The sequence below is a fragment of the Symphalangus syndactylus genome, chromosome 1, assembly GCF_028878055.3.
Source record: "Symphalangus syndactylus isolate Jambi chromosome 1, NHGRI_mSymSyn1-v2.1_pri, whole genome shotgun sequence".
Lineage (NCBI taxonomy): Eukaryota > Metazoa > Chordata > Mammalia > Primates > Hylobatidae > Symphalangus > Symphalangus syndactylus.
In genome coordinates, this window is record NC_072423.2 from 123,461,001 (window position 1) to 123,487,128 (window position 26,128).

Consider the following 26,128-nt stretch of genomic DNA (forward strand, 5'->3'; position numbering starts at 1 on the left):
GGGAAGGAAGGAGAGAGAAGCAAACCACAGCCATGTCAGTGTGTGCCAGCTGTGCGTGGAGCCAGCAGAGCCAGCCGGCCACTTCCCGCGAGTGCCGCGGCAGGCTGGGCCCAGGGATGCCGTCCAGACTGGGGTGAGGAAGGAAAGTCTCAGGAATCCACCAGACCTCAAAAATCCAGGCTCTGGTGCCATCGGGTAGGGAGGTTGCCCAGTGCCCCAGCAGACTTCCTCCCCTCGTGTGCGAGAAAGAGGAGCAGTAGCCACAATCATTAAGTGGGAGGCTAGTGACAATTATTTCATTTACTCCAGAAGGGACAGAGATCCCTCGCAGGCCCAAGGAGCTGAAAACATGACCCAGAAATGGAATGATGTGGCCATCCCAGTGTGGAGTCTCCTGGAAGAAGACCAACCTTCCCTAAAGGAGGCTTTGGATGCCTCCTACCATCCAAAAAGAAACAAGCTGTCCACAGAGGACCACAAGAAGAAGGGACTCCTCTGGCATTCGGTTACATTATTGCTGTGTGGAAGGAAAGGGGGAAGATCTCTCCAGGTGGAAACAAAACTAATAGATAAGCTCTTCTCCTCCTCCACCCCCTCAGCTCACAACACTGCTACCCAACAAATGGGGGCGTTCCACTGCTGCAGTTTTAATTTTAAGTTGGCAAAGAAGAGGGGGAGGAAACTTTTGACAAGTGCTTGGCATGTTCCAGGCATTGTATTAGCTGTCTCCAGGCATATCATTTCACTGGTCCCTCATCCCTGGGAACCCATATCCCCATTTGTTAACAGGTAAGAATATTGAGGCTCAGAGAGGTTAAGTGAATTGTCTAAGGTCACACAGCTCTAGTAAATGGCAATGCCAGGGATCTACCTCGGTTTGGACTTAGAAACCCATTCCTTTACTTCTGTAGCCCATCAAAGGTTCTGCAAAGTGAGTGACTAAGAATACCCAGGAAAGTGACTGGATGTTGGAAATTATTTCATAGGTAAAGTCAAGGAGGTGGAGAGATGTTGACAGTGACTCAAATTAATCACATGTGAGGCTGACATTGCTGGAGACCTTCCACAGACCACTCCTGGGCACCTTCAGGCTGGGGCTACCCAACAAATAACCCAGTGACCCTGTACCACCCCCTGGGCTCCTGGCAAGTCTCTGGTACCATTAAAAGCAATATCATTATTTTTGAAACACGAAATACAAAGGAACAATGAAACTATGATTGCAACACAGTGCCACTTCCTGCAGTTCTGAGTGTCTACTCCAGGCAAGGGGAAAAAGGGCCCTGGGGAAATATACAGAGTAATTCAGTTTCTAACAACACTCACCACAGAGCCTAGTAACATTTTCCAGTAAGTGGCCATTAACCGACTGCTAAATGACAAAGAATGTCAATTGAGTTACTCCTCTTCCATGCAGGGCAAAATCAGTTCTCCCGCCTTGTCCAGTTATTGTAAGGACAACTGCTAGACCTGCCAGAAAGCAGTCCAGTGACAAAAGGAACTTGTTTGTTCCCTGCAGAATCTTGCACCAGGGCTGGGAGTGAGACTAGTGCAAAGCAATGAACAAATCCTGCATCAAATTTCATAATAGCAAGAAATAACACAAATTAATAATAAATCCTGCATCAAATAGCACAATGGCAAAAAGGATTGAAATGTCTCAACCTAAACAAACAGTTACATATTAAATGTGAGAAGTCTGGCAAAAAGCATATCCATCCCACTGACTCTAGAGACTAAACACCCAATTGTAACTCTTGAAAAAATGAAACATAGAAAGGAAATTCAGACCCCATGAGCTAATGAAACTGTAGTGCAAGACACACCACCAGTTCAGCCTCATAAATTTCTGACATGAATAGGAATTGTATGGGACTCTTTCATCTTTTAAAGCAGTCTCAAGGTCTCTTTATGACAAGGCCTCCAAAAAATGGGAGATTTGAGAACTTCAGTGCCTTTCTCAACCTCCTCCCCAAACTGTACTTGGTGTGGTCTATGTTGGGAGCAGGACCTCGGGTTTCTGAGGTGGTGACAGCCTCACTGGGAGCTAAGAGTACCCCACTTCTGGCCCAGGCTAAAGCCAGCAAGGGGAAGCCCTTAAAGGCACCCCTGTTTCAGGCAGCATGAAGCACTGTTTTCAGGCCAGCCTCCGCCTCCCCAAGCTGGGACTGCCCCACCAGAGGTCTGAGGGCCTGGGACACACATGGAAGTGAGTACCATCACTGACTTTCATGTTTCTGAAACCCCAAGTCTAACCTGCCTTCTCAGGATGCTCTAGGGCAAGGAATCAAACAATGGGGGCCCCTGACTGGCTCCTATAACCAAATCCAGATCAGAGAGCAGGCCATGTCCCAGCCTCCCAGAAACTTCTGTGACTCTGTCATTAATCCCTTCAAGGTAAAGTAGGATCTAGTTCTAATCCTTTTACCACCTACCCGATCCCTGCCACACACACTTTGGGGGCAGGCAGTTGTGGGGCCTGGCAACTCTAGTCTAGGAAAGTTAGTGGGTGTTACTGGATTAGACAGTTTCACATTCCACACCTTCCACAGCCTAGGCCACAGGCATGCTTTCCATTGTTTTCACACCTTTGAATGCTATTTCTGTGAGTTAAGGGCACTACTATTATTTTAACCTGATTCCTTCATATATATGTCAAGAGGGCAGGTTTAGGTTTCTCCCTAATCCATCTTCTAAATGTTCACGTACGAGCCTTTCTTCCTCAAAGAGTACATACATAGGGTTATTCTACCATACTCGTATCTAAAAAACTTAAAAATACAACTTGATTTTGCTTGTCTAGACCTGAGATGGCAGGACAGCCTATATCACAAAGCTATGGGAAGGGAGGTAGGTGCAGAGAGAGGCAAGGGGCTGCCCTACAAACAACATCCCCAACAAGCCCGGGTCACACACCCTCCCTCCATTGACAAGTCCAGGAAGTGCAGGGTGGAGGGACCTGTGAGGGGGTGGGGGTGACCTCCAGTCTCCTGTGTTCCCAGGAAGAACTTTTCCTGCACAAACACAAAGGCTGTGGGGCCCAGCAGTTGGCTGCTCCTGGGCATGTCTACTTGGTCTCCAAATGCCCCCAGGGACATGGCCCTGCAGAGAGGACCACAATAGCTAGTGCCCTCTCCACTACTGAACAAAACATTTATCCACCTCAAAGAAGCAGGGGAAAAGCAGGCTTTGCCTGACAGCAGCTCACAGGCACTGTAACAAACCTAACCCTTACATTTGGGGAAGCTGGCCAGCACGGTGGCTGACACCTGTAATCCCAGCACTTTGGGAGGCCGAGGCAGGCAGATCACTTGAGTCCAGGAGTTGAAAATCAGCCTGGGGAACAAAGTGAGACCCCCATCTCTACAAAAATACAAAAATTAGCTGGATGTGGTGGTGCACACCTGTAGTCCCAGCTACTCAGGAGGCTGAGGTGGGAGGATGGCTTGAGTCCGGGAGGCAGAGGTTGCAGTGAGCCACGATCATGCCGCTGCACTTCAGCCTGGACAACAGATCCAGATCCAGTCTCAAAAAAAAAAAAAAAAAAAAATGAGGAAAGCCAAATCTGAGACCCAAAAGACAGGGTTGAACAAGGGGACTTAGAAGTCACTTAGAGGAGCTGGAACCAGGTTATGGAACTCTTTCTGCCATGGGTGGGTTTGAATTACTTGGCCTGCATTACATGCTTTAATTCATTAAGTCGTATGGCTCCTCCATTCTAAAAATGGGAGTATTTTCCTTGGTTTAGCTGCTGGTTTTATTAAGCCCTGTCTAAACAGAAGGCAATTCAGAGAGGAAAAAAATACTGGTTTCCAAATGTTCACAATCCGCAACTCAATGCATGGAGCCTACATTAACGAATGTAATTCAAGCAGACCACCAATCGGGTGGGGTCACTTCCTGTACCCTTTCCAAAAGGCCAGGATAAAACCATTCCACAGAAAGATCAAGATTCACATACAGCATAACATATATTCTTCCTAATAATCTCCCTTCATATTACCCATTTGAGAAAGTTTTGTCTTTCAAAGCTTTTTAACACATCAATTTTACAATTATTTTTCTGTAGTTCCTTAGCTTAGCTCTGAAATAAAATATTGGGGGAAAAACAGCTTGCCAGTCTTTATTCTGAATTTCACCAAGGAGTTGTTATAGTGAATTCCAAGTTTCTCTTCAAAGAATCAGTATGTCAGTATGTTCAGCTCTCTTATTTGATTTTCCATTTTAAAGTTTAACTTCCTGGTTCTCTTTGGCCCCCTTGCCTCTAGTTTCAGTAAACAACTTTCCCGCCAGTTCTAATCAGTAGTTCAGATCTGTTCCCCTGGTCACCTGCTTTAACCTGAGTCACCCTGGTTACCTGCTCCATCTTGAGTCACCCCTGGTCACTTGCTCTGACCCCAATCATCCTGAGTTACCTGCTCTGTAACCACCCTTCCCGCCAAACTACTCACCCCACCACTCAGGATTGTACTCCTGCTCTCTTTAAAATAGCCAGTTGGAATTAGCTTGGACTATGTGGTTTAACCCCAGGAAACAGGGGAATGACACAGCAGTAGGGGCTACCTGCATCAGGAATAAGAACCCCTGCCCCTCCCCTGTCCAGGTGTGCTCTCACCATTACTCCATCCACGAGTCGCACCCTTCAATAGAAGTAAAAATTGCCTTGCTGAGAAAATTAAATTTATGTTTGAGTGCTGTTTCATTGTGGCACTGAGGAACAAGCATTTTGTTTCTAACAGAGTGGCAAATCTAAATAACTGATAATTATACAATACAGGAAACAATGCATTTGGGCAGACAGAGCTCTAGTAATAAAAAGGGCAATTATACAGAAAAATGAAGAGAGAATAAAACCACCCTCAGTTGACAGGGGACCACCATATAAATGGGAAAAAAGTGTAAATAAATTAAACAGCTAGGTTAAAGAGGAAGGGAGAACATTTTATGAAAATAACTGATGACTAAGCTATGGTGTGCATGAAACACAAAGTGCATAAAGCCAGAAACTTAGAATTAAATGAGAGAAAGATTTTAAAAGGGGAAAATATCTTTAGGGAATGCCTAATAACTCTAAATGTGTCCATTTATTTACAAATGGAATATTTTTGCTCAGAAAGAGCAAGTGGTTTGTTTAAAGCTACACTGCTGATTAGCTTCAGCGTCAGGACCCAAGAGCAAGGCTCCCAACTTCCAATCTGCTTCTGCCATTCCCTTATGCTTCGCAAAGCACATTTCCAGTGAAAACATTCTTATCATCCAAACAAAATGTTTTATAAACAGATGAGTAGATAAATGTGGGGCACATACATACAATGGAATATTATTAAATATTCCTTCCGTTAAAAAGGAAAAAAACTCTGACAGATGCTACAATATGGATACACCTTGAGGACATCATGCTAAGTGAAACAAGCCAGTCATAAAAGGGCCCATACTGTATGATTCGACTTACATGAGGTGTCTAGAGTAGCCAAATTCAGAGACAAAGTAGAATGGCGGTTGCCAGGGACTAGGAGAAGCAGGGAATGAGGAGTTCATGTTTAATGGGTACAGAGTTTTAGTCTGGGACGATGTAAAAGTTCTGGGGATGGATGGTGGTGATAATGCCATGGCAATGTGAATGTACATAATGCTACAGAACTGCACACTGAAAAATGGTTAAAATGGTAATTTTTATGTTATTTATTTTTTACAATAATTTTTTTTTTTTGAGACAGAGTCTCATTCTGTCACCCAGAGTGGAGTGCAGTGGTGCAATCCTGGCTCACCACAATCGCCGCCTCCCAGGTTCCAGTGATTCTCGTGCCTCACCCTCCCAAGTAGCTGGGATTATAGACGCACACCACCACCCAGCTAATTTTTGTATTTTTTAGTAGAGGCAGGGTTTCACCATGTTGGCCAGGCTAGTCTCAAACTCCTGACTTCAGGTGATCTGCCAGCCTCGGCCTCCCAAAGTGCTGGGATTACAGGTATGAGACACCGTGCCTGGCCAATAATTTTTTAATATTACCAAAAAAGGAGTTTTGTAATCTTTAAAGCGTTCCCTTTACCCAGAACTTAGCAACCCATTTTGCCAACTCCCTACTTCAGCAGCAAGTAACAATACAGGCACATAATAATGTATATATAGACATTCAACTTACTATGCATTGTGTCATGCTCTACTCTCAGAAAAAAAAAGTGACCCTGAACATGGGACAGTCATATTTCAGTAAGAACCCCAGCTCAGAACTGAGCAGAATTCAATTTGGGGACCAAAGCTAAAAGACTCATGAAATAGGGAGCCGCGGTGGCTCAGGCCTGTTGTCCTGGCGCATAAGAAGGCGAGGCTAGACATTCAAGGCCAGCCTGGGCAACACAGAAACCTCTGATCTATATAACCAAAAAAAAAAAAAAAAAAAAAAAAAGACTCATGAAATAACTGGCACCAAAGCATGGACAGTCAAACTTGCTGTGCAGATACTGAAACCAAATGTTCCCAGTAAGCAGCCACTCCAGACTAGAGCAGATTGGTCTCCTGGCTACATTTTATCAGTCTGAGGACCCACGTCTGCCCTCTGTACCTACTGGGACTTGTCTACAGAGTGTATCTATAATTGCAAAACTGAAACATAGCTTAACAAGCCTATAGTGCAATGTCCCAAAAATTCATAAAATTACACCATTGAAAAAAATATATGATTTTTTTTCTCTGTGATAGGCCACAGCACCCAATAATCACCAAGAAAACCAAGATCCCAACAGAACAGGTAGCTACGAAGAAACCTACTACACACTTAAAAGCCGTCAACCCCTCCTCTGACTAATAAGCCTGTGACCTTCATCAAGATCCCTGGGCCTCAGTTTTCTCATCTGTATAACGAGGATAAGAATACTTACCTGAGAATGATGTGATTACTCAGTAAGATCAAAAATGTTAAGTACCTAGCACAACCCCTGGCACCAGGCAGGTGCTCAATAAATATTAGGTGAATCTGAATCTGTGAATTTTTCTGAGAGGAACAAAAGACGCAAGTTTAGGTAGTCGATAATTCCACGTAATACATGGAAACACGTTTGAAGTATAGGAGACAGGTTTGCCCAAGATTAAAATTCTTGGCTCCAAGGAAACCTGGAAAGCCCCAGAGAGCCCCTGCTGGAGACCTCTGGCCTCCTCCTTACAGCCCTGGCTGTCCTCTGGGGCCACCCTCCCTTCCCCCGCTCAGAATCCCTCTCTGTTTAACTGGCTATAATGTACAACTGCATCCTCTTTTCTTTAATTTGCTGCATTTATTTAAATAAGATAACATTTATTAAAGCTCCTTGGAAACCATAAAATCCTATGTAAATGTAGAGGTCTTTATTTAATAAAAAATTTATGAGGCTTGTTCTTGAATTTTTAAATGGATCAACTTAGCCTTTTATAGCTCTCTCCAAAACAAAAACAAAACAAAAAATACAACAAAACCCCAATTCCTTTTCATTTGTAAATGGACCTTCATTGATTTTTATCCCCTGTGGAGACCACTTTTAACATTAAAGGGGAAAAAAATCTTCACCTTTGAAGGGGTAATCTATTTCCTTCCCTGGAAATGATCACCGTCCTAGGAAATGCAAACACACACTAGGAATAAAAGCCAGTCATTCCCTGATAATAGAGTGGTACAGAAATCTTTGGAATCGATAGGAAGTTTTTCCGTCACAATTTTAAACCACAGTAAAATTCAGACTTCAACAATCCCAAATTTAAAAACATTTAAGGCCGGACGCGGTGGCTCACGCTTGTAATCCCAGCACTTTGGGAGGCCGAGGTGGGCGGATCACGAGGTCAGGAGATCGAGACCACGGTGAAACCCCGTCTCCACTAAAAATACAAAAAATTAGCCGGGCGTGGTGGTGGGCGCCTGTAGTCCCAGCTACTCGGAGAGGCTGAGGCAGGAGAATGGCGTGAACCTGGGAGGCGGAGCTTGCAGTGAGCCGAGATTGCACCACTGCACTCCAGCCTGGGCGACAGAGCGAGACTCCGTCTCAAAAAAAAGAACATTTAAACATGGCATGAGTTAAAGTTTTAGGTCATCTACAAAAAGAGGGAAGGAACACTTACCAACCAAACCAAATTGTGCCAATATGATCTTCAACGGTATTTGAGAAATTATAACTTGCCAAGGGCTCTTAAAATCATTTCAGGAATATCCAGCTTTCTACCTTTCATTATCTAGTCACTAAAACAGGATATGTTAGACACCTTCTGAGAATATTTAAGAATATTATTATGGCCGGGCGCGGTGGCTCACGCTTGTAATCCCAGCACTTAGGGAGGCCGAGGTGGGCAGATCACGAGGTCAGGAGATCGAGACCACGGTGAAACCCCACCTCTTCTAAAAATACAAAAAATTAGCCGGGCGTGGTGGCAGGCACCTGTAGTCCCAGCTACTCGGAGAGGCTGAGGCAGGAGAATGGCGTGAACCCGGGAGGCGGAGCTTGCAGTGAGCCGAGATTGCGCCACTGCACTCCAGCCTGGGCGACAGAGCGAGACTCCGTCTCAAAAAAAAAAAAAAAAAAGAATATTATTATGTTGCTTGAAAATTAATTAGAAAATTTACATTTTCTAATTGAAGGCAATGAGCAGCATTCACTCTCAACTGAGCACTGTGGTAGGCACTTTATACCTCACATACCTCTTAAGTAGATCTTAATCTCCCCATTTTATAGATGAGGGCACCAGGCTCATGGAGCTTGCCTAAGGTCACCAAGTCAGAAAGTAGGAGCATATAGGTTTAATCATAGCAATAAGTGAGTAGTAAAGCCAGATTCCACAATTTAGGTTTAACATACGATGGCATCATAATTACCTCTTGCATTTCTTTCTCAGAGTTTAATCTTGAACAGGCTTTGTTAATTTGCCATGCTGCTCCCAAATTATTCCACACTCATGAGGTTTTTCTGTCACAATAAAAAGACAACTTGTTTGCAGTCTCACTCCTGCTAAGTTCCAGCTTCTTGCCTCAGTGGTCTCAAGGGCAAAGGATGAAAGAAATCTCTGTACTTGATTTTATCACATGCATTGACTTAACATTTCAGAGTCCTAAAATACCATAGCTCGGTTAATAGTAATTAATGTTTTATAGTGCTTGCCCTTTAATTTACAAGTAGTTTTCCCCATACATCGTCCCACCAAAGCTCTCCTTTTCTCACACATTCTGATAAAACCAAAGAAAATATGGTAGGTAATGATGTTCTCACATCAGACAAACACAAACTAAACTGACTGAAGGATATGCTCCATGAGTTTATGTCCTAAATTCATTTTTATTTCCCACTTCCTCTGTATTTCCTGGTTCCAACAGGGTATTCCGGTAGCTTTTCCCATCCAACCAGAAACAGGAAGCACCTGAGAAGCCATGTCCTAGTGCCAAACCAGAGACCAATTTTTTAAGAATTCAAAAGCTTGAGACATTTTGGAAAGATCCCCACATATTTAGAGTCCCTGCAACCAAACCGACCTTCCAGTGCTGTAAAGGGAGCACCGCTGGCCCATATGGAGACTTACAATGAGGCCACAGTTATAGAACAATGGGTGGCCTTGCTGAGCACTTTCACCTGAGTTTTCTCGGGAGCTCCTCACCACAACCCAAAGAGGTAAATGCAGTGGAGGCATCACAGCGTCGACTCCCACTGAGAGGCCTGAGGCCAAAGAGGCAGCAGAGCGTCCTCAACCCACAGCCCCTCCCATGGTCTTTCCACCATCCTACAAGAAGTGGGTTTAGAGGCAGTCGTCCCCCTCCTCCCTTGCCCTGTGCCCACCACCATGACCAGTCTCGAATTTCCACCATCCATCTCTTCCGTAGTCTCAACAGCCTGCAGACTTTAAGTGAGTTTCAGTTTTTCCAATTGTAAAATGAAATAATGCCACCTTGCACTTGGATGCAGCTCAAGCCCTTGGGGACAGGCTCCAGCAGTACACACTGGCAGGAAATTCTCTCCCCACACGGCCTTCCCACTTTTAAAACACCATGTCCCCTCTCTGTTTACCCCTGTAGATGGGGAGCTTCTTGATAGCTGGAACTGTGTCACTTGGGTTTTGTCTATCTGGCAACTAACAAGTACTTAAGATTAAGTGGACTCTATTCCTGGTACAGAAGTCAGTCACCCTGTGATGATTAACAAACACTTGCTCAGAATACAGTATGTTGTACATGGCATATTAGTATATATATGCTTAGCATATATTGGCAAGTATATGCCAGACACTGTTCTAAGGACTTAGAAGCATTAACTCAGTCCTCTTCATAGACCCTTGAGGTTGGTTAGGCACAGAGAACTTAAATAACCCATCTGAGATTACACTGTTAATAAGAGGAAGTGGCAGAGCCGGGACTTGAACTCCGGCAGTCTGGGTCCAGAATCTGTGCATTGGCCACCAAGCTACTCTGCCTCTCCATTGTGTGGCATGTGAATAACGGATTAGAAAGAAAAACTCAGGCCATCACCTCTCTGGACCTCATGAAAGACAGGAGGCTGCTCTAGGTGGTATCTGAAAGGTCCTGTCAAACTCTAAAACCTTCCCATTGTCTTTAACCATAATGTGACCCCTAACCTGGAACAGAGAACTTGCATTACTGAGTTTCTCCACATTGAGGAAATAATGGTGGCCTTAAAAGCCAAAGTAGGTCTAGTTTAAACCACAAAACAGGGAGGTGGAGATGCCTAAAGCCAACAGAGCACAGACAAGAGCCCTCTCACCATGGCCGGCATCCTCCCAGCCCCACCCGTCCAGTCCAGTCTTCTAGAAAAAAACTCAGCATCTTCTACCCCTCTCCTCTTACAGGGCCAAGAACTATAGAAACTTTCAGTTTAGTCCCCCATTTTTCTAAGAGGCTGCTCTTACACCCCAATACTCCACATGCCAGACCCATCCATCCCTTATTTCCCACCCTGGGACAATGAATGGGTTAGCATATAAAAGTGTGTGTGCACTCATGGGAAGGAAGATTGGGCAGGGGCATAATCATTTTGCTAATTTCTTCACCAGTTCCATTTAACCGTCATTAAGTCCATTGTATTTTTGGGATAGTTCAGTCACCCTTTCTTGTTTTGTGAGGGTTGTTGACTGGATTTTACTTCTCATTTAAATTAGAAATCCTAAAAAACAAACTAACGGAAATTACCATTAATTACCAGGACACAAAATGGTTTGCCGAGTCAGACAGAGGCCAGCTTCAAAATCCTGCTCCACCATTTATTGTTTGAGTGACCCGGGGCAATTCACATACACTCTGAGTCTCCGCTTACTCCTCTGTCACAGGAGAATGACAACACAGAAGCTGGCCTTTGGGCATCCCACCTGTCTCCCCCCAGCTCCTACCACTGGTTCCTATGATGTGGCCTGACTGCCACCTGCCAACACTTCTGTCCTGGAGACTTTCCCAGCCCACACACATGGCAGGACAGGATGCCAGGTGGAGGAAGCCCCTTCCCCTCAGCCCTCAGGCAGGAGGACTCTAGGTGTGTGCTCCACACGGGCCCCAGCACCCGCCCCAGCACCCACCCCAGAGACTGTACCCACTCGCCCAGGTAACGTGCTGAGGAGTATATCTTCGATGAGCTGCCTTCCCTTCCCATTATTACTTCCCCCTGCCTCACTGGTGTCTTCTAGAACAATTTCCAAAATAAAATACCTATAATCAGACCCAAGAAAAAAAACAAACATTTTTCACGGCTTCTGGGAAGATTAGATGAGAGAATGTGTAAAGACCTCAGATCAACACTGGCCTACTGATGATCCATAGCTACTTAATAGAAAGTAATGCAGAATTATGAGCCACGTGGACCTGAGTACACATGGACATTGAGCTCCACCTCCCTCTTCGGAGGGCTGTCTTTGTGCTTGTGGTATATACAGAGAAATCATCAGGGACCGTCATGTGTCCCTGTCACAACATGTCATCTTCTGAGAAAACCAAAGTACTGGTCCTATGCATAACTAGTATAGTTCATCACTGCCTCCATCACCCTGCTAAGCCCCTCGCTCCTTCCCAGCCTGAAGAGCTGCCCCACCGGTTTCAAGAGGCTTTTCCTTTTTCTTCCTTGGGAAAAAGGAGGAGTAAACTGGGGCAGTGGAAACCCAGGCTTGACACATGCTTTGCATTTCTGAAACCAACGATCCCTCCACTCTTGATTGATTGTATCATCCTCTATTTTTAAGATGAAGTTTGTTTTTCTTCTGTTTGGGACAATACAGATATAAATAGGGCCAGAGTTTCATTTCCCTACATGGCCCAGCCAGAGCTGATCAAATGCTGATACAGAGGAGAAAGAAAAACCAAAGGAAGGCTCACTCCATAGGGGAGAGGGTTTGTGCCTCCCGCGGAGATCTTGCTGGCTCTTCTGTGGGGGACGTTTCCCAGAGCACCCTACCTGTGTCACCTCAGTCCCCAGAAGGGTCCCAGTGTCCATACAGTGTTTCTCATGAATCCTTTTTAGTGTCCACAAAATTTGAAACCTAGGAAAACCCAGGGAGGCCCAAAGGCAATGTGGACACAAGCCAGTGAGACTTCTGTCCAAATAAAGTAGGAGGGGAATTAAGAAATAAATAGTCCAGCACTTAGAGAAGGAGCAGGTTCCAGCTTACCCAAAATTAGGCTGAGAAAACTTGAAACTACAAGCTATCAAACTGAAGAAAATAACTGTGTTTTCTGAATGCTTAAAGCTCAGATTCGACTGGGCTAAATAGTGACTGACTCAATCACTATTAGTGATTGTCCTCGATGCCCAGGCATTTGAAGGTTCTAAGTCTGAGAGGATACATTTTCCTTCCAAGTGCCCCTTGGCGAGGAGCTCTTTAAACTGCATTCAGGATGCGCCCAATTCTCCAGCATCTGCCTGGGCTGCAGGACCACATGGGAAGGAAAGTCAGACCTCGAATGTCATGAAATGCTGAGAGTTCGGAGTGTCAGGTTTCTGTCCAGCTGTTGCTTTATGAATCCTGGGTCTCCTCTCCCCCTGACATCAGGACACCTGTCCACAGTGCAGCCAGGAGCTGTGTGGGAGCCTAATGACTGACTTGGAGCTGCCTGGGGCTGTAGAGATCATCTGGGCCAACCACTGAATATTCGGACAAGGAAACTGAGGTCCAGAGAGAGAAGGTAAGTTTCCCAAGGCAACACAGCACCTGGCATTACCAGAAAACCAAGGTAGCTGTTAGGTCACTTGGCTAAGGCTTGGTGAATTTCAGTCCCTGAGACTTCATAAAGCTTGGTAAGCACCATGGGCTCTGCAGCCAAGTCAGGTAAGAGTTGGAAAGGCCTGGGACTGCTGCCCCCTCTGTACCTGCCTCTTCTCTGGGCAGGGCCTTGGGGACCAAGAGACCATCTGGGGGCAAACAGTGCTGCCCTATCATGAGCATGTGGAAAGCTGGGGAAATGTTCAGCTGGTGGTGCATAGAGGTGGGGAGGTGGGCTTAGGGAATGAGGTGGGTAGGGGGATGCGGAAAAATCAATCCATGCTCACCTTCATAGCAAGGGATCAGCGTCCTGCCTTTGGCCTGGAGGTTGGAGGGGATGATGTAGCAGAAGCCATGGGGTAGGATGTGGTCGGCTTCATAGTAGATGTTCTTCCAGCGATGAGCACAGGCCTAAAGGGATAGAGAGCAGTTGAGAGCAGGAAAGTTGGCCCAAAAAGATCACAAAGCAGACTCCTGTCAGTGCCGGATGTTTCTTTCTGTGGGAGAAGAGAGGAGCAGAGGGACCAGGAAGCCACACCTTCATAACAGACACTGTTCTGGGCAGAAAACTGCATGAACAAGAATGAGCCCCTGGGAGTCTACTAGGAGATAGGAAATAAATATATCAACAAATGAGGATTGTAGCTAGTCCTGAGCATTGGGAAGGAAAGAAACAGGGTGATAGAATAGAGAATCTGGAAGTGGGAAGGACAGTTTCCACCAGAGGTCGCGAAGGCCTGAAGCATGAGGAAGAGCTAACCACACTGAGCACACGGGAAGAGGGTTCCGGGAGGATTCAAAGGATAGCAGAATGCAAAGGATACATCATGAGAAAGGCTCAGAGGCTCAAGAGAAAGAAAGGCCGGTCCGGAGTGACCATGGTGGGAGGGAGATAAGATCAAAGAGGTGGCCAAGGTCGGACCACAGGGGGATGTGGGAATGGCTATGACTTCAGCAGATCTGCAGTGGGAAGCAGTGGAGAGTCTTACACAGGTGAGAAGCATGATCCAAGTGACAGTTTGGAAAGACCAAACTTTGGCCTGCCCGGTGGAGACTGCAGGAGGGCAAAATCGCAAATGAACACCAGGTGACAGATGATGTGGGTCTGGACCAGGAGGGGCAGTGGAGATGGGCAAAGGAGGTGGCTTCAGAGCTGACAGGCCCAAGGGACTGAACCAATGTGGAGACAGCAGGGAAGGGAGGAATGGCTGATATTCAACCATGTTTCTACGCACAGAAACACTTCAGCATGCATCTCATTAACTAGAAGTAAATGTGTGTGGAGAGTTTTTTTTTTTATGGAAACTTACATACAGCAAAATGCACAAATAAGCTTTGACAAGTGTGCACACTCATGTCACCAAGACCCTAGCAAGACACAGAACATTTCCATCTCACCAGAAAGTTCCCTCATGCCAGGGAGTGGCTGGTTTTGCCAGGCAAGTCAAGGAAGGCGTCTCTGAGGAGAAAGCTGAAGGAAGGTTCACGGCCAAGGGTCTTGGGGTGCATGAGAGCTCCACATGTTGGGGAAGAGGATGGACAGATGCATTGGCCAGCTCTCCAGAGGAACCTCTCAGCACTAGGGTTGAAGCTACACAACACGCCATGAGGCAGGGAAGCTCTGCTAACAGACACTGGAGCAGTGCCAGCAGCCAGGATGCAGGCCTGGATCGTCCTTCTGCCACACCAAACATGCCCCTGCCTTCTGCTTGGACATGACAGTGGCCCCACTTCCCGTGCGTATCTCTGCACATCCAGATGTCACTGCTGCGCTGATGAAGAGCCGACCTGCTTACTCAGAGGCACACACTCTACCCTGCCCAGCCCGTTCCACTTCTCCTGGGCATTCACTACTCACTTCACTCTGGCCAGTGAATGCATTTTCTTAAAATATTGCTTTTGAAAATAATCAGTTTTTAACATCTTGGTTTGCCTCCCTCAAACACACTGTTTTCGTAAGTGATAACATTCAGCGTTCTTATGGCCTACCTCTGACTTCTTCTGCAACCCTGGAAGGTGAGCAGAGGTGTCTTTAGAATTCCCATTTTCTGTACGAGAGCACCATCTATCAAAGAGTGCTTTGCCTAAGTGGCAGAGCTAGTAAGTGCTGCAAACAGCACTGGAATCCAGGAATTCTGAGTCTTCCTTGTTTCACTATGAAGCATTTTCCATCTTAAAACTTCTCATTCCTACCTGAGAGGCCATCAAACCCCACCACCCCCTGGGGCAGGCCTGGTGACTTTATCCTCTTTACAGCACCCTGCCACGTGTCCCAGGACACCTGAAATAACCACAATGCTCCAGGTCACCGAGTGAGTGAGGGGGCTCTCAGGGCCTGGTTCTCCCTGACATCATTCTATGATAAGATCACAGCCTTCTAAGCTCTCTGCTCTTCATCCTTCAAGCCACTGCCACCAAGGTCCTGGACAAGGCCACTCTCTGCCCAATGGCAAAAGAGGACACACTCAGAATGACTCTCAAAACCTGAGCTTGCCCATATTCTGCCTCTTGTCCTATGACATTAAACTACAGAAAACAATCTATTGTTATTTTTTCTGCTGCAAACCACATTCACTCCTCTACTTGATACTGTTTTGTGCTAAAATAGCAGGTTTCTAAATAGATTGAAATGATACGAGGCAGAGAACTATAAAAAATATATCACTAAGTAAATAATCACTCCATACTGCTAAATAATTGATTTTTAAAGTTCTGACTCAATTCTTATGGCTCGCAAACTTGAATCACTCATTGTTATCTAATTTGTGGGTAAATCAGTTATGTTTTGGTTTTGCTAAGTTTTTGGACTTAGCAAAGCCCTTGGCTTCAAGGGCTGACCATGTTTTATTGTATTTCTGAGTTGGAGGGGCTGTGAAAAGAGGCGGATGTTTATCACGGTGCTGTCTGATAGCCAGCTGCACACTGACACTTATAGGAAGGCTTTGCTGTATTTAATGTCTGGTGTATTGTCTCATTTTTTAAGTGCCATAAACTATTTAAGGGGTGATCTTGGAAAATTCCTAGAAGATCCAAATATTGCATTTCATACTAAACTAAAATTAAAGCATTCTGAGAGGTCAGAGATCAAAGTGTCAAAGGAAGTATTCATGTAGGAAAACAATGCAAAGTGTCTCTGAATATAAATTACAGAAAGAGAAGACTGTGTTTAGCCTTGATTATCATTATATATACACACATGTCAATCTGACCACTACATTTTAAAAAAATTCCTAGGGACTGTCTCCAAAGCATTAGTAACTCCATCAATCTCTCCAAATGAGTTCGGCTGTGAGGGAAGAATAGGAGAAGGAGAGCATTCTCTGAAAGCAGCAAGACTTGCTCAAACTCAGATTTCAATTAATCATAAGAAAGGGGAAGGAGGGCCTTGTCCCACTCCAAATCTTAGAATCTGACACATTTCAAGGTATAAGGATTGCTTTTCCTCCCAAAAGAGGAAAAAGAGAAAGAAAATAAACACTTTATTTCAAAGGCCTTTTTTGTTGTATGGAAACAACACATCCCTCCTAGAGGTGGGTAATGGCACTTTCCGGGTGCCTCGGCCACAAAGGCACATCAGTCCCTGCCAACCCTCCTACATTTCCACCTGCCATAGAGATGGCCAATGCCTTTGTCACGCATCCAGGTACACAGTGCATGGCCACAACTGGGCCTGGCTGCTGAAAATGGTGTGTGGTGGGGAGCAGGATCACAGCGAAGCTGAGATGCCATGAGACTCCCCTAAGAAGCCCCCCAACCGAGAAGGAGGGAGTGGCCAGGAGGGGCATTGGGAAGGGGCTGCTGGGGTGTGAAAATGTTATTCTGAGGACGTTCACCTAATGAAAATTTATTGAGGTATACATTGATGATTTATACCTTTTTCTGCACGTATGTTACAGCTCAATAAAAAGCTCACTTTAAAAAAAAATCAGGAAACAGAGCAACAGAAGTAAATGCAAAAATGTACCCTGTGGCTTTGAAAAAAAAAAATGGACAGATGGGAAGCACTGAACAGATAAGGACAGCCCTGATATTTAGAAAGGAAATGACAAAGAGAACCAGAGAATACTGCTTCTGCACAAAAATAATCTAGAAGCTTAAATTATTTGTTGTCTGAGCCCTGGCAAGTCTGATGAAAAGGGGCGACATTAGACTTGAACATTTTGAGTTGTCCTCCAAAGTCTGACACCAGCAGTCAATGCCCATACAGAGTTTGTTCAGTGGTTACTTCAAGAAGTGATTCCCCTCCCCGCTCATTTCTTAAAATGTCATCTGCACACAGGAAGCTCAGGGTGAGAGAGTGAGAAGGGAAGGGGCTTGCCTCTAATCCTGATGCTATCTTTACATCCAGTATCATTTGTTCCTGGGGAAAACCTGGGAGGTGCAACAGTGTCCATGGAGCTGAGATGGGCAGGCACTAAGCCAAGGTCAACCTGCCAGAGCAGCCTAACAATCTGGTCCTTGCCAGAGCTGGTTGCTGGGTCCATGGTCCACATAATGCCTTTGGTCACTGAGACATTTCACGCCCCATTGCAGCTTTCAAATTCTCCGTTTGTTCTTAGCTTTTCTATCAGCACTAGACACCACTTTCAAAAAAGCCAGCCCACCTCTCCCTCTTCAAACTCAACTTTGGAATCCAATATTGTGCTCCTTGGGGATACTGGTCTCTTGCCTACACCCCCAGGCACCTCTCAAGTTCTCAAAATGCACCTGAACAACACATATCCTTCCTATTTTTAATTTAAAAGTAAATACTTGCCTCCCAGAAAGCTCTGACAGGTAGGATTGAAACATTAAAGAAAAAAGCAAATGGCTATGAGGCCTCCAAATGTAAATAGGGACACTCGCTGTATCTTGTTTTTGCCTGTCATTTCCAAGGAACATTTTACAGAATGTTTCCTGGTGTTTCCTTAAGCCACTTAGAATCAGCCACCAAGAAGAGATGGCAACTAATTTGGTTTCTAATTGTTTTAACATTGACCCTCAGTCCCTGTATTATTCAAACACACTTTCAGACGCCATTCCTTAGAGAGATGTGCTCCAGATGCTGAGAATGAAAGTGGGCAGAAGATTTGGTCTGTATCCCCAAGTGGCTTCCATAAAAGGGGACATATGGCCATAAAATAAATTATACACACAATGAGTAACAAGATGATGTTGAGTTCCTAATGACACAAAAGATGCTCAGCTTGTTCCAGAAAACCCTTAACAGGCTTCACGGAGGAGGCAGAGCCCATACAGGGGAAGAAAGAGAAGTGCCGAGGACAGAGTGGGGCAGGGGCAGAGGGGACTTAGGACAAGCCTTTCCTAGCAAGACTGCCCATGTGCAAAACGCCATGAGGATAATTCAACAACAATAAAAACCAAACAATCCAATTTAAAATTGGGGAAAGGACCTAAACATTTCTCCAAAAAAGATTTAAAATGACCAACAAGCAGATGAAACAATGCTCAGTGTTACTAATCATCAGGGAAATGCAAACCAAAATCACAATCAAACATTATCTCACACCCATTAGGAGGGCCACTATTTAGAAAAAAACGGAAAACAATAAATGTTGGCAAGGACGTGGAGCCACTGAAACCCTTGTGCACTGTTGGTGAGAACTTAAAATGCTGCAGCCATTTGGGAAAATAGTATGGAGGTTTCTTAAAAATTAAAAATAGAAATACCATATGATCCAGTAATCCCACTTCTGGGTGTATACCCAAAAGAATTGAAAACAAGATCTCAAAGAGATATTGGTACACATTTATAGCAGCATTCATCATGGCAGCCAGGAGATAGAACCAACCTAAATGTCCGTCAATAGATGAATAAAGAAAACATGGTGAATTCATACAATGAAATATTATTCTGCCTTCAAAAAGGAAGGATATCCGGTCACATGCTACAATATAGATGAACCTTGAGGACATTATGCTAAATGAAATAAGTTCGTCACAAAAGGACGAACACCACACTCCACTCACATGAGATCTAAAGTAGTCAAACTCTTAATAGAAATACAATGTTGCCAGGAACCAGGGGAAGGAGAAAAAGGAGAGTGTTGTTCAATGGATGTAAGTTTTGCAAGATAAAGTTTAAAGGTTTGTTGTACAACAACGTGCCATACAGTTACCACTACTGTACACTCAAAATGGTTAAGGTGGTAAGTTTTATGTTATGTGTTTGACCACAATTAGAAAAACAAACAAAAGGCACAAGGAAAGCAGATGGTGTCAGATGCTCCTCTTTGCCCAGCACCCATATACAGTGGCTTACCGAGTGGATGATGCAATCATTTCATAAAACATTAAAAAAATAGTCCTGCATGCAATTAATTAGACAGCACTATCCATGGCACCATTATCCACAAATGCTCCAGTGCTGCCTTCTTGGCTCCCTTTGCTAAATCTTCCCTGTGGTCCTCATTGCTGTTCACTGTCCCCAGAAATGACTCCTTTGTGATACCGATCTGTGGTAACACAGAATTCTGTCTTGCCCCTCTGGAAACAAGCCCTCAGCCACAGAGAGGTTATCCTTCCTTGCAGAGAGGAAATATTTTCACAGGAGCAAACTCTGACTCTAGGCTCGATGCCCTTAAGAGCATCTTGTGTTATGCTGCCACAGGGCCACCACCTCCTCTTTGTTCTGAATCAGGACCTCGGGCTGCCCTTTGATTTACAGATGAGTCAGCTTCTTCCCTTTCTTTCCCCAGAATGGTAGACAAGGGTTCAGCCCCTCTGGGGCCCATGTGTCCAGTCAGGGTCAGGCCACCATGCCTGGAGGAATGTGGAAGTTTGGAGAGGGTCCAGGGCCAGCCATGACAGTGATGAAAGGACTGGAAACCAAGGCAAACAGCGGGCTCAGGGAGCCTCTGCAGGACCTACAACGGCTTCCAGGAGGGAGGCCCCCACGATGCTGGCGACAGCATCCAGCTGCTTCCTCCTCTCCCAAGGGGCCCGACAAGGGGGAGATGCTTAATTGTGCTGAGGATGGAATTCGGATTAACAGCTTATGCCATGAAGAAGTTTAACACAAAAGTGGGCTCCTTAGAGAGGGGACAAAAACACTTTGCCTAGTTCCTTAAGGAAAACCTGTTTCCCCTGGGATAAAATACACACGAAACCCTCAGCTTTGCAGCATGTGACCCAAATGAAGCCCTCCATAAGCGGCAGCTAGTATTACTTTCCCTTCTTGAGCTTATGCTTTTATAATAAAAATCTTCATACAGCTTCTGATAAAAGTCAAGGGCAAGAGAAAGTCTATGAAGTCAGAATAGTTGTTCACTCACCAAAGGCAGAGGAACTGACTGGGAAAGGGTGCAGGGGTCCTTCCGGACTACTGGCAATGGGGATGCATAAGTGTACATGTGTGAAAAAAAACCCACCAGACTGTACACTCACAGCTGGGCGTGTTAAGTGCTTTAGTATTATACCTCACAGAAAAGTTTAAAGGAAAAATTGACAAAAACAAAACCTCTGCAGCAGTTAGAAACTCCTTTTGTGTTGAGTCTAATAAAACTTTCTGTGATGATGAAAATATTCTCTCTCTGTGCTTTCCAATAGAGTAGCCAGTAACCATTTGTGATTATTGAGCCATTTAAATGTGGCTAATATGACTAAAAACCTGAATTTCTAGTTTAATTAGGATAAATTTAAGTTTAAATAAGTACACAGGGCTGGTGGCTATCTTACTGCACAGCACACTCCAGGATCTCAGGAGTCTCAAAGGCAAAGACTTTTCTTTCTATCTCCCTCAAAGCACCTATGGATCAGAATACATCATAGGCACTTTGGAGGTCCAATAAATGACTAGTTAAAAATAACATTCATTTCATAAAATGTAATATTATGTTGAGATAAACAGGAATGAACTACTGATACATACAATAGGGATTAATTTCAGAAAATATTATTTTGAGTGAAAGAAGTCTTATATAAAAGCACATCCTGTAGGATTCCATTTATATAAAATTCTAGAAAAAGCAAAAGTAATGTATTATACAAATCACAGCTGTGGTTGTCTCAGGTGGGAGGAGGTGGCTGGAAAGGGACATTGGAGACTTTTGGGATGATGGAAATATTCTATATCTCGGTGGGCATATGGTTACACAGGTGTTTACAATTGTGAAAATCAAGACTGTAATCTTAAGATTTGTGTACTGTAAATTATACCTCAATTTAAGACACACACACACACAAATACCTATGTAATGAATGAGATGTACAAAGCACTTTTCACATGTGTTTTATTTTTCAATAGTCACATCTCAGCACCTTGGGACAGACATTATTCACATTTGACAGATAAAGAAAATAAGAAGATAAGTCATTTGTCTAAGCAGTAGTCCAGAATAAGCAACCTCAAAGCCATGCACTTGTCACCATGCCATCCAGCCTTCCTAACAGATCATTCATTCTCAGAGTGCCAACCCCTTCCCACGGCACCCCCAGGAGGGACTTACCAACACACGGCCATCAGCCTTGGGCTGTCGGGCCAGGCTCACCCCCATCCACTCGTCGTCACGGTCTTCCCGGCAGGTCTTTCCGCAGGACGTGCCCCGATTCTTCCCTGGAGAAAGAGGAGAAGAGCCAGACTTGGGTTGAGGAGTGATGTTCTGCTGGCTGCTTTTCAAAGGGTGGTCCACAGCCCTATGAGGAAATAAGGAACTTTCCACAAAATGTAAATCAACTCCATCACTATGTACTATACTGTTTAATCCAGACAACTGTTTTTTTACATAGCAAGGCTTTCTTTTTCTTTCTTTTTTTTTTTTTTTTTTTTGAGACAGTCTCTCTCTGTCGTCCAGGCTGGAGTGCAGTGGCATGATCTCAGCTCATTGCAACCTCTGCCTCCCAGGTTCAAGCAATTGCCCTGCCTCAGCCTCCCAAGTAGCTGGGATTACAGGTGTGCGCCACCACATCCCACTAATGTTCATATTTTTAGTAGAGACAGGTTTTCACCATGTTGCCCAGGCTGGTCTCAAACTCCTAACCTCAAGTGATCCGCCCACCCCAACCTCCCGAAGTGCTGGGGTTATAGGCATGAGCCACTGTGTCCAACCACATGGCAAGGCTTTCTCACGGAAAGAGGCACAGCCTTGATTTATGTTCTGAAGCAAGCTCCTTAATTTGTTCTGCACCAGTAACAGTTCACAAACCTCTTTTTCTGCTAAAGAAAATCATAATAACTCTTTATTTAAAAAATAACTGGAACTTCTTGGCCAGGCATGGTGGCTCACACCTGTAATCCCAGCACTTTGGGAGGCTGAGGTGGGCGGTTCACTTGAGGCCAGAAGTTCGAGACCAGCCTGGCCAACATGGTGAAACCCCGTCTCTACTAAAAACATAAAAATTAGCCAAAGGTGGTAACATAGACCTGTAATCCCAGCTACTCTGGAGGCTGAGGCAGGAGAATCGCTTGAACCTGGGAGGCAGAGGTTGCAGTGAGCCGAGATTGTACCATTGTACTCTAACCCGGGTGACACAGCAAGACTCTGTCTCAAAAACAAACAAACAAAAAAAACAAAAAACAACAAAAAAATTAGAAAATCTTTATGCAAAAAGACTTTGGAGAAAGAAATGCTTGCAGTGACGATTATAACAAAATAGCTCCTTTGTACTGATGTGCCAAGCACAGTTCTGTGTACTCACCTGTATCATCTCAATCTTCTCAAGACCATCCTTGTGAGGTAGGTATATCAGTCTTGATTTTGAAGGTGAGGGAACTGAGGCCCAAGAAGCTACAGGACATTCCCAATCAGTCCCCGCTGGGCTTTGAACCCAGTCAGAACCATCTGATTCCAAAGATCTTATATTTTCTGCTAGATCAAAGTGAGCTTTTATTTTATTTTTTTATCTTTTTGGAGACAGAGTCTCAGTTCTGTCACCCAGGCTGGAGTGCAGTGGCACAATCTCAGCTCACTGCACCCTTGACCTCCTGGGTTCAAGTGATCCTCCTGCCTCAGCCTCCTGAGTAGGTGGGACTACAGGCATGCATCACCACATTCAGCTAATATTTGTATTTTTAGTAGAGATAGGCTTTCACCATGTTGCACAGGCTGGTCTTGAACTTCTGGGCTCAAGCAATCTGCCCACCTCAGCCTCCCAAAGTGATGGGATTACAGGCATATGCCACCATGCCCAGCCCAAACTGAGCTTTTAAAAACATCCATCTGATCATATCTTTCCCTAGTTAAAATGTAACACCTAAAATTGATTTCAGTGGCCTCCCCACTCACACACAGAATAAAATTCCGGCCACCCTGCCCTGGCCTGCTAGGCCCCATGTGGCCTGGCCCCAGCCTGCCTTGTTGCCCTCCTGTGCTCCACTCTCCTGGCTCCCTCTCCAGCTGCACAACCTCTCTCTGTGCTTCCAAATAGCACCTCTGTTTGGAGGCTGTGCTTCCTGCACCTGCCCAGCTAACAACTACGCATCCTTCTAATCGTGTCGAAAGGTCCCAGACCTTTCTTGACCCTCCGATCTAGATAAATCAAATACTCACCTTCCCTCTAGTCTTTCCTCTCTCAATTACTTGTCTTAATATCTCTTTTGCCCACTAATTTATGGGGCTATGGATGGCAGGATCCTTGTTTGTTTTGTTCACTGGTGTATCCCAGTGCTTAATAACTATTACATACTCAATACATGTTTGTTGGAGAGAAGGAAGGAGGGAAGGAGAGAAGGATGGATGGGTGAGTGAATGATCAGGCCATTCTGGGAAGAAGAAGAGCAAGGTATAAGGGTACAGAACCCATTTCCACTACAGCAGTAACTGTCACCCACCTCGAGCCATGTCCAGTTCGGTGCATCTCCGGTCAGGGTTGGTGTGAACACGGCACTTAAACACGGCCCCAGGAGACTTCACTGAAGGGCTGTATTTGGAATCTGCCTTTGGTGCACCCACAAGGACCCTGCAGCAAGAGAAAAAGGCATTCTGTCACACCCTACGATAAGAAAATAGGAGGCAAATGGCTAAGTATTCACCCAACCACAGGTGGGCTCTCTGAGTGCTCACTTTGAAAATCATATTATTATACTTTTCTGTGTGGGCTTGGGGGAGAGGTCCTAAAGTGAAACCTGTTAGATCTTCCCCAGGCACATTAAAGCTTAAGGAGGCCAAATGTGGTGGCTCATGCCTGTAATCCTAGCATTTTGAGAGGCCGAGGTGGGTGGATCGCTTGAGCCCAAGAATTCCAGGCCAGACTTGGTGACATGGCAAATCCCATCTTCACAAAAAAAATGGCCAGGCAAGGCAGCACACGCTTTTAGTCCCAGCTACCCAGGAGACTGCGATGGATGGTTGGGAACACGTACAACCAACAAAAGGTTCCTATCCAAAATCTATTTTAAAAACTCCTCATTGATTAATAAGAAAAGACAAGTCAACAGAATAGGCCAAAGACAAGCATAGATACTTCACAAAAGAAGATAGCCAAATGGCCAATAAATGCATGAAAAGGTGCTCAACTATGTTAGTTATCAGAGAAACTCAACTTCATACCAACCAGAAGGCTCAAACCAAAAAGACTGAAAATGCCAAGTGCTGAGAAGGATATAGAGTAACTAGAACCTTCATACACTGCTGGTGGGAGTATAAACCATTAAAACCACTGGGAAAACTATTCAACAGTTCGTAATAAAGCTGAACATGCACCTACCCTTTGACCCAGTAATTCCATTTCTAGGAATATACCTAATAGAGATGCATACATTTCTACCAGGAGACATGCGAAATGTTCAAAGCTGCATATGTAATATCAAAAAAAAAAAAAAGAAGAAACCCAAAGGCCCATCAGTGCTAGAATGGACAGGTAAATCATGGTACAGCAATACAACAGAATTCTATGCAGCACTGGGAGGCCAAAGTGGGCAGATTGCCTGAGCTTAGGAGTTCGAGACCAGCCTGGGCAACATGGTGAAACCCTGTCTCTACTAAAAATACGAAAAATTAGCTGGGCATGGTGGCAGGTGCCTGTAATCCCAGCTACTCGAGAGGCTGAGGCAGGAGAATCGCTTGAACCGAAGAGGCAGAGGTTGCAGTGAGCTGAGATCATGCCACTGCACTCCAGTCTGGGCAACAGAGTGAGACTCTGTCTCAAAAACAAAACAAAAAAAGAGTTCTATGCAGCAATGAAAACAAATGAACAGCATTCAACTGCAACCACAGAGATGAATTGCACAAATACAATACTGAACAAAAGATGCCAGATACAACAGCATACTCACAGTCTGATTCCATTTATCTAAAGTTCAAAAGCAGGTGAAATTTAACTATAGTGTTAGAAGGCAGGATAATGGTTACCTCTGGAGAGGAGAAAGCAGGGTTGTAATTAGGGGAATTGCTGGGGGTGCTGATAATGTTGTCATTCAACCTCAGTGACATTACACAAATTTGTGATAACTGTATATGATATGGACACTTTCCTGGATGTGTTACATTTCAGTAACAAATAGAAAATTTAGAAACGCTATTTCTCTTCTGTCTCCCCCTCCTCTTCCTGCCACCCACCACACACACAGCATGGACATTTAGGGGCAAATAGGAAAAAAAATAGCAGCAGTGCGGAATTATAAATGGTATCCTCTCTCCCACTGCAAAACAGAAATAGAATAGTTTGCATGCAAACCGGAGCAAGAATGAACCTCTGCATCCTCCATCTTGAACTGAAAAGCTGCCGAGGGTGGGCCATCCCCAGCAGGAGCATCCCCGGCTACAGGAAAGGGGCAAGACCCACCCAGAAGACAGAAGAGGCAGGTTTGGGCCTGTGTGAGTGCAGAACACGGGGGAAATGGCAGTAAGCTCCCCTCCAGATGTTACGAAAATAATGCTGACCTACAGTTTTATGCATTGTTTCCGGAAAGCAGTCAAAAGAAGATCTATAGTAAAGAATACTAAACAACACTAATCAGGCACGGTTTGTGCTGAGCTACAAACCATTTGG

The 26,128-nt window shown here is 44.8% G+C and overlaps 1 protein-coding gene across 3 annotated transcripts in view; it reads right to left on the bottom strand.

The window, feature by feature from the left end:
- Window positions 1-26,128, bottom strand: part of ITGA9 (integrin subunit alpha 9) — a 376,700-nt gene that overhangs the window by 333,988 nt on the left and 16,584 nt on the right. For 2 of the 3 annotated variants that reach the window (XM_055283188.2, XM_055283178.2), the window contains exons 2-4: window positions 23,970-24,097; window positions 21,649-21,755; window positions 13,489-13,612 (exon numbers count right to left, since the gene is read on the bottom strand). In XM_055283188.2, the coding sequence (XP_055139163.2) occupies window positions 13,489-13,612; window positions 21,649-21,755; window positions 23,970-24,097 (359 nt within the window). Of the gene's footprint in view, window positions 1-13,488; window positions 13,613-21,648; window positions 21,756-23,969; window positions 24,098-26,128 lie in introns of those variants that run through there. The other variant, XM_063612123.1, reaches the window with a different exon arrangement.